At 39.1% G+C, this 9592-nt stretch overlaps 1 protein-coding gene across 1 annotated transcript in view; it reads right to left on the bottom strand.

Moving 5' to 3' along the window:
- The window catches only part of DOCK11 (dedicator of cytokinesis 11), a 205198-nt gene that overhangs the window by 158536 nt on the left and 37070 nt on the right, over positions 1-9592 (bottom strand). Inside the window, exons 2-4 of the mRNA XM_011977202.1 lie at positions 949-1065; positions 775-864; positions 197-279 (exon numbers count right to left, since the gene is read on the bottom strand). Coding sequence (XP_011832592.1) covers positions 197-279; positions 775-864; positions 949-1065 — 290 coding nt within the window. The remainder of the gene's footprint in view (positions 1-196; positions 280-774; positions 865-948; positions 1066-9592) is intronic.

Genomic DNA, 9592 nt, shown 5'->3' with positions numbered 1-9592 from the left:
TAAACTTACCATGGCAACATTCGAAAGTCCCCAGGATGGTCTCGAATCTCCTGACCTCGTGATCCGCCCGTCTCGGCCTCCCAAAGTGCTGGGATTACAGGCTTGAGCCACCGCGCCCGGCCGACAAGTGGTTTTAACAAGGTAAAAAAGCTTAATAATTCTCCTGTTGCATGTTTACCTGGTATGCTAAACTTACCATGGCAACATTCGAAAGTCCCCAGAGAAGTCCTCATACTTGTAGTTTACCACGTGCCAATCTGTGCTATAGGTTTTAATACACTGAAAGAAAATAGGAATCTTGAATTTGAAATATAGGAAAAGTAAATATATGTCCACCTTTTAAAAGTCTGGTACTATGTCGACAGGCTTTTTAAAACCATTTGGCAATTACTGGTACTGGGATCTTCCTTTATGGATTAACTGTGCCTCTCTTACCCAGTTGCTGGCAATAAATCCCAATTCATATGCCCTTCGAATACTCTGACTCCCAGTGCAAAGAGTATACAAATCCAAAAGGAAAACACTAAGGTCGTATGCACCTTGTGGAAATGTTTAAGCTTTATCATCATATAGACTTGTTAACATCATATAGACTTGTTATTTAGGCCAGTTAATGTTAATAATTTCATTTTATCTTTACATTAAAGGAAGATTACTTTAAATATTTTACATTTATTTATTTATAAACAGGTTACAAATATATAAAGACATATAAATATTGTATATATTTTAAATATATGAAGAATATTCTTCTGTGGCCTTTGAGCCTCTTACCTCTTTGACAAATAAACTCTGGGCCCTCTTTTCAGCATCTTCTGGTACAGTAGACTGCACCGTTCTGCGCTGACGACCTATTACCGAGATCTAGAACATAAAGAACATTCTTGCTGTAAGAACTGGCTTGAAAAATAGGGGCTTTTTTCTTTAAAGAAGTGCTTGTGAACTCACAGATATATCTTCCATTGGAAACATAAGCAGATCTCGGAGGGGGTCGCTGTAAATCTGGGTTTTTCTTTGGGCAATAACATTCTCATAGTCCAGGGGCTCAACAACTTTGGCCTTTTCCTTTATAAGAGACAAAAATAAAGTTATTATGATCAAACCCACAAGAGTTAAATTCTTTTCTGTGTACTAAAGATACATTACTTCTCAAAAGAAGGGATTACTGATACTTTTAAGTACTTAATGGAGACAATTTCACAAGAGAAATATTCTTCATAGCTAGACACACACCCCAAACACATACACACACACATACAGATATTCTCTTGCTAAAGATAAAGAGTTCTGGCTGGGCATGGTGGCTCATGCCTGTAATCCCGGTACTTTGGGAGGCTGAGGAAGGTGGATGACTGGAGCCCAGGAATTAGAGATCAGCCTGGGCAATATGGGAAAACCCCATCTCAACAAAAAGTAGAAAAATTAGCTGGGTGTGATAGCTCGTGCCTATAGTCCCAGCCACTCAGGAGGCTGAGGCAGGAGGATCACTTGAGCCTGGGAGGTTGAGGTTGCAGTGATCTTTGATTGTGCCACTTATACCTGGGCGACAGAGCAAGATCCTGTGTCTCCAAAAAAAAAAAAAGAACTGTGTTATTCTACTTAATTTGTGTGCCTTCTAAAAATTACTGAATTTTAAGTAAAACAAAAAGTGGCATACTTGGAAGTCTGCCTGTTGGTATTTACTGCATCTGCACTACTCTCTGGGCAACGCTGGGGGAGAAAGTATCAACATTCATATTCCTACTCTGTACCAGGGACACTGTCCCATGGGCGTACTAAGTTCCAGCATAGCTGGGGCAGGCATAGGTACTAGAGATGCTTGATCCCGTGGGCAGGTTACGAAAGGGTGAGGTTCAAGGTGACAAAGTCAGTGGATCCCTGCTGGACTTCTAGGCGAGCTGGCCATTGACAGTAGGGCCCAGCCTGAAGCTAAAGTAACAAGAAGCAGGGTCAGTGATGCTAAGAAAGCCAGGATGTAACATAATAAGAGTAATGGTAACAGTTCACATTTACTGAGTCCTTTCTATATGCCAGGCACTGTGCTAAGTGCTTTCTGTACATTTTTTCATGTAACACTCATAGCAATATGAAACAGATTGAATCATTATCCCCATTTTACAGATGCAAAGACTCTGGACCTAACTGAGGTTAAGTAACTTGCCTGCCTTCAGAACTGGAATTCAAACCCAGGTCTGTGACTGCAAAGGCTCTGCTTTTGTTTTTCTCCTCAGAAATACACAAAGACGGCTCCCACTTCTGCACACCCATGGCTGACCCTGCAGCTGTGTGTACACGTGCAACTGACTTCAGTGTCTATCATCACTAATTTTCACTGTCACAGGTGTGCATGCCATAAGCCCCAACCCCCACAGCCATATGAGGTGATCCTGACTTCCACCACTGGCCATCACTACTTACATGCACCCACAGCTGTCATGCATGCATACCACCAGCCCTGACCCCTGCAACTGCGGGGGGGCTAGGGGGCGGATAGAAGAAAGAAATATACCAAGATTCTCATGTGCATGGTACTGAACTGGGAATGGGATCCCACTATTTACCTTCCTATCATTTTTTTCCTTCATTGAACTTACCACAATCTGATATACCATCTATTTCACCTCTCTTATTTGAGAGCAGGGATTTTCTTTTATTTGTTTACTTCTTTAATCCCAGCACTTAGAATACCTGGCACATGATAGGCATCCAGTCATTGATTGCTGATGAACTTTGAGATACTTAGATTCAACCAGAGCCATGTCTCACATGTCTCACATTCTAAACCAAGCTGGGCAGACAGTAGTAATTTTTAATGATGATGTTTCATATGAAATTATTTCCTTAAAATTTTATAATAAAAACTGTATAAAAACTCCAAATATCATTTATATTAAGACTTAATATTATAATAGCATCGGGATTATACTTGTATTTGGGTACACAGTATTTGAGGTAGTCTCTAGTATCACTATATCCATAGAAAAGTTGAGAATAGTTTTTATACATGGTTCACAACAGGTCACAGCTATACCCAATTTCCATATCTGAAGGGCATCTCAGAGTTTCCTGTAGAAGATTATTTAGAAAGATTAAAGTAAACTACTGTGACCAATGAGCTCAGTGTTCAACAAGTCTAAAAGATCCTAATCTTTATGCTTTATTTCAAGTCTTAAATTTGGATTTGTAGACCCATGTCTACAAAGGTCAAAGCAAGTTGATCATCCCTCTCACGTCTGCAAATACTGCTGCAAAATGAGTTGAAATAAAAGGAAAAAATCCTATTTGAGGAATTCAGATTTTCTGACAGGAAAATCTAACCCCTTTCAGCCATACCTACCGTGTTTCCATGGACTCAAACAAAAGGAAACTGACTGTATCTTCCAGTTCTAACGCTCCCGGTCTGAGATCAATTTCTCAGAGAAGTTGAATGCATAAGCCCTATCTAAGAAAGCAAGCTTGAGGCACTAAAAATAATCTAAGTCTTGCTTTTGGTGCCAACTATTTTCCTAGTACAGATTGCAAAAACAGTCCTCAAATTTCAGTGTTTTAACCTGCTGAATCTGTCAACTTCTCTGTACAATAATTTCACAAGTACCTACTTCAGGTATATTTGAAAAAGAAAAAAAAAAAGAAAATCCTCCTTCAGCTTTGCTTTTGCTTTTCTTTCTTTCTTTTTGCTTTTATTTTATTTTATTTTATTTTATTTTGAGATGGAATGTTGCTCTTATTGCCCAGGCTGGAGTGCAATGGCGTGATCTCGGCTCACTGCAACCTCCACCTCCTGCCTCAAGCCTCCCGAGTAGGTGGGATTACAGGCGCCAGCCACCACACCCAGCTAATCTTTGTATTTTTAGTAAAGACAAAGTTTCACCATGTTGGCCAGGCTGGTCTCGAACTCCTGACCTCAGGTGATCCACCCGCCTTGACCTCCCAAAGTGTTGGGATTACAGGCGTGGTGGCTCACGCCTGATTTTTAATACAATATAGAATGATGAAATTAAGCTAGTTATATCTATCACCTCAAGTATTTAACATTTCTTGTGATGAAAACATAAGAAATTTATTCTTAGTGATAAGATGTACAGTACTCAATTATTAGGCATATTCAGCATGCTATATACTGTTGATCTCAAAAAAAACCAAACTTATTCTTCCTGTTTAACTGAGACTTTGTATCCCGCCATTGACTACCATCTCCCCTTTGCCCCCAGCCTCCGGTAACCACCATTCTACTCTCTGCTTGTATGAATTTGATTGTTTTAGATTTCATATATAAATGAGATCATGTAGTATTTGTCTTTCTTTGCGTGACTATGTCACTCAGGGTAATGTTCTCCACTTCCTGAATTACTCATTTATTTAAATGTATAGTATATACCTTCTAAAAATGAAACAGCTTACCACATGTTTTGAAGGTCATATATTTATGTTATAGAAAACAAAGTTTCACTTTTCATTTAAAACTGATTAAACTAAGCATTCTGGGTCTTCAAGCCTACTTCCTTTGTCGGGGGTTGCTCAATTGTGGAAAAGTTAGGGTGGCTATTCTGGGTCCCACAAAGCTTCCCCTAATAGAAGATTTAGGCCTGTGAATCAGGATTCATCTTTCCAAGAAGAAAGATGAGAAGGGACTGAACCCTACATTTCCCTTCTAGTAGGATTCAGTTATAACTCTGAAGGCCTCAGAGACAAAGAAAATCTATGACCTATAGAATTATCATGATTTAATGGTGGCTCTGCCCAGCAGTCTCCATCATATCCCTTACCTAACTTTCCCATTCGGCTTTCTCATTCTATTACTAGACTTATACATAAAAGCTTCTACTACACTCAAAGAGGGTCTTTCTTTCAGGTTTGTAATTTATCCTTTCTGCCAGTGTGCACACTGATTGGCCCGCAAAGGTGCTTTTTCATAACTCCAAAAACCCGTTACAATAAATGGTACTTCATAAACATTCAAATAATAGCAACTTCCATACAGTTCCAGAGCAGTGCTAAGTATAAGGCGAAGGCATTTATGCAATCTGGAAAGAAGTGAGCATATGTTTCAGTCTTCTTCCCGTAAGTAGTGACAGGAAAACCGTCAACCTAAATTTGGAACCAGCTCAGTTTTCACCATGGGGAAAACAAAACAAAACAAAACGATTTGTTCTTGAAAGTTTTCATTCACGGACTCCTAAGCTTTCTTGAATAACTTGCTAGTAATATTAGTATTTTTTGCTAATTCATTGCAATGTCACTTTGCAGTCTTAAGAAAACACTTTCATATGCATTCTGTTTGTTACCAAACGCTTGTCAAGTAGACAAGGAAAATACCATCATTTCAGCTTTATACATCAAGAAACTGGCTCGGAGGTCTAAGTTCATCTGTCTACATTAGGAGCTGAACCAGGATTCAAACCCAGGTCTCCCAACTCCTGATCCTTGTTTTTATTAGTTTCCTGAACTTATTCACATGTAATCCTCATATTTGCCATACCGTGTATTATCATTTACTTCATATTTTTCTTCAAATCAAATATTTTCTTAATTGAAAATGTTTATTGAAAAAGAAAGCTTCATGTCAACCCATAAAGGAGAATAAATTGCATTTTTCTATCTCTAGTAAAATAAAAATGCCAATTTTGGTACCATGGCGTGGGATACAGTACACTTTTCCATTGCTTATTCAGGCCACTAAGGACCAAATCTCAATGAGCTTTCTATGTGCAAACTCTACAAATGGGAAGAAATGCACAGCTCCATAAATTGAGATAACTTTATTTCTAATATAGGTGGAAAGGACAGATAGCAAAAAAGGAAACTCGTCAGAATAGATTCAGTTGCAGTCCACTTCCTGGTCCAAAGAGAGGAAACAATGGATCCTCACTGAGGGTCACTGATAGCATCACCACTTAGGCTTTATAATTTTGTGGTGGTTCCTGTACATTCACAGTACAGGATGACTGATCTTTCATCATCATAACTGTATGTGTGTAAATATAAAACCAGGCTTGTAATACTAAAATAAATACATAAAAAGGTACGTGAATGTATATATTCAACCATCCAACCACTCATGTATCCAAAAGCATATTTGACTAGCAAGCATATTTATGTTATAATTAGAAATGTGTAAGACACAAGAATAATCACACAATGTTTCTCTGTAAGCAATGCAAAATGAGCCTGGGTTACTTCTGCTTAAATATCATACCAAAGGTCATTAGTTTACCGGTAAATCTTTTACTTTAGAAACTAGTTCTCCTTAAGAATTCTAAGAATGTCTCTTCTGCAAGTCTGAAGTGAACACTGGCTTCGTAGAATCGCTCCTTTATCACACTGGGAGGGATACCAGAAAGCAGGCAGAAAGCTTAGCAGTATGGCACAGGGCCAATTCAAAAACATCCCTGCGCCACCACGCCACCACTACCACCACCCCATCCTCCAAACTGAGTTTCAGCACAAGGAGGAACATGGCAACTACTGGTTTCAGAAAGAGCATGATTAGCCCAAAAGTTCTTTTTTGCAGTATTGCAGTCAGACTACAGCTTCAATGACATCTGAGCATTTTCTTATGAAAAATAACAACAGTCTTGGGTTAGAAGTGGCACACTCAAAAAGAGGTGAGTCTCTCCTTCCCACCATTTCTCCACCGCCTTCACTTAGGAATTTCTCCAGACCCTAGTCATTTGGCTCTCCTTTCCTCTCAGATATCTTTAAGCAGAGGCTAGAGTGCTTTCTCCAGAGAGCATCTTAAAATAACACTTTGCACTCAAAATGGCCACTGGGGGCATGCAATTTCCGGCAGCACAGAAAACAAAGTGAGTTCAGCATAAAGATGCATTTATTGAGTTCCTACTGAGGTTCTGGCCCTGTGCTAGCCCCTGGTAATGCAGAGGTGGAAAAAAATAAAACAAAACAAAAAAACCACCTTGCCCTTGAGAAGTTCACAGTCTCGCGGGGAAGGCAGATAAACCCAAGATGTGCGAGCTGATCACAGTCTGTTGTTAATTTCTGTGCATCTATCATGCCCTTTGATAGCCATATCTTCTTCCAAAAAAGGAACTGTACAAGTGTGTTTGCACACTAAAATGTGTGAATCCATCTATTCCTCATTAGATCAATCAGAAGAATTTCACCGTATCTGTTTATGTGGTCTCAGATCATTTCATCTTGCCTTCTAGTTTTATTCATAAACCCTGTAAGATCGGAGACTAGGTAACTGTCAAGAGTGGTGTGTGAATATGAGGAGAAGCGAAAGTTGTGTTATGATTCACAGAAGTGAGAGACGCCACCACTGTAGATTAGAGACTTCTAGAGAGGAGCCCTATACAGCATGGCAATAATGGAACCATAACTGTAAGGAATTTTTTTTTTTTTTTTGACATGGTCTTACTCTGTCGCCCAGGATGGAGTGTAGTAGTTTGATCACAGCTCACTGCAGCCTCAACCTCCCTGGGCTCAGGCAATCCTCCCACCTCAGCCTCCGAGTAGCTGGGACTACAGGTGTATGCCACCACATCAGGCTAATTTTTGTATTTTTTATAGAGACGGGGTTTCGCCATGTTGCCCACGCTCGTCTCAAACTCCTGAGGTCAAGTGATCCACCCATCAAGCCTCCCGAAGTGCTGGAATTATAGGCATGAGCCACTGTGTCCAGCCTGTAAAAAATTTCTTCATAAGGTTCAAATAAAGAGTACTTGACTTTGTGATGACCATGACCCTGTTTGTTCTAAATCTGACCATCTTTCAGCAGCTCATCTCTTTGTCTCTTCCCCAATAGGAACTCCAATTACTGAAGGAGCTTTGCATAACTACAATCTAATGATGTGGAGGGGGGGCGGGAGGCATCTTTTTAATTAGCGGAACCCAACTTGGCAAAATAGACATGAACATCTTTTCACAAAGATTATTTTCCGGGGAAAATCTTGGCATAAGAATCTAAATACAAACTGCATTCAGGACACTGACCTTTCTTAAAGCAAACAGCTAAGGGAAAAGTCATACTTTCCATGAGACCAGTGGGTCATGTTTCTTACCAACCCACACTTAGCTCACCTGATTCTTATGATAGCATAGCCCTCCTCACTCCCCAACAGCCCTTATTGTCTTTCCCATCTATTGTGGCATTTACTCATATATAACATTCCCTGGATATTTAACTGCTTTTTGGATGGTTTACTTAGTCTCCTAGGCAGGATCAAAAACACTGGGTTGGTCAGGAAACAGTGCCTTGTACTTTCTCTTACCACTTACACTGAGCATTGCTGTATACCCGGTTAAGCATTTTATACCTATGATCTCATCTGATTCGCCCCAAAATCCTGTGAGAGGTTATTTTATTATGCCCATTTTACAGATGAGGAAATTGAAGCTTAGGCATGTCCAGTGTTACATATTTGTGGAGCTGGGATTCAAATCTTTATCTGATGGACTCCCGAGCCAGTGCTCTTAACCATGATCCACATAAACATTTATGCGTTGAACTTAACAAAAGCAAATCACTTTTCTCAGCTCCTACCACATTTTATCTCCTTGAACGAATTTTGCATTTTAGAAATGTCTAAAACTGACTCAAACTACGCTATCATTCTTACCAAAGTGAGATCTTGCCTTCCCATCGCCCTGAAGATGCTGAACATGACTGGCTTAGAGAGCTTGTAATGTAATTGGATAAGGAGTTTTGCATTTCTAAGCTGTTGCTTCCAATTTAGCATTTGTCATCAATGAGTGGGGATTAGCACCTTAGGTCTTTTACTTGGGGGAAAGGAGTTGGCAGATTCATTTTCAAGTGGTTAAGAATCAAATTACAAAAAAACAACAGTACGCTATTGTCCAGGGACCATGTCTAATTCACCTCAATATCCTCCACACAACCTAGCAGAGAGCCCTGAGAACCACAAAGCCAGAAGCTTTTGTGTAGGGATAACCAGCTGAATAGTACAAAGAGACTGATCTTACACATATGCCTTCCAAGCTAAAATGGCAGCACACAAGGACAGAAGGACAAGTTGTTGCTGATGCTTTCAGAATTAAATTTTCAGTTCCTAGCTTTAATTTAGGAACAACTTACTGTTCTAAGAATCAGCAAAATATGATTTCAAAGGCCTTTAAATGTAACATAGAAACATTAAGGAAAAATAAAACCCATTTTTTCCCTTAAGAGTTTTAGCATAAGGAAGAAATTGTTTTAACTGCCAAATCATTTCCCCTTTCCAAGTATATTTAACTATTTACAAAAACTCAAGAACTATTTTTAAAAACTTACAAATAATTTACTATAAAAAATTAAGAAACAAGACTATACACTATATGATTAGTTCACACTCGGTTAACAAACGTTTTTCATTACGGCCAGTTCAAATATTATGCAAATAACCTTGATTATCTACAAATGAATAAGTATAATTTTCATGAACTTTCTACCCCAAAACTCAATGTAGCCGAAACTTTACTCGACAAACTGGTTGACAGGTAGGAAAATTGATTTGAATTCAATTTCTCCTGGCTTTTTGTGTTCACTCTGTGCTAATAAGCATTTAAACGACTCAAAAGTAAAACAAAAAGAGGTTTAAGAAATGAAAAGGAGGGCTTGAATAATTGAGAGACT

Source organism: Mandrillus leucophaeus, unplaced genomic scaffold (assembly GCF_000951045.1).
Source record: "Mandrillus leucophaeus isolate KB7577 unplaced genomic scaffold, Mleu.le_1.0 Scaffold174, whole genome shotgun sequence".
In the NCBI taxonomy this organism is placed as follows: domain Eukaryota; kingdom Metazoa; phylum Chordata; class Mammalia; order Primates; family Cercopithecidae; genus Mandrillus; species Mandrillus leucophaeus.
The sequence above is the reverse complement of the archived record's forward strand: the minus strand, read 5'-3'. Positions and strand labels throughout refer to the sequence as shown.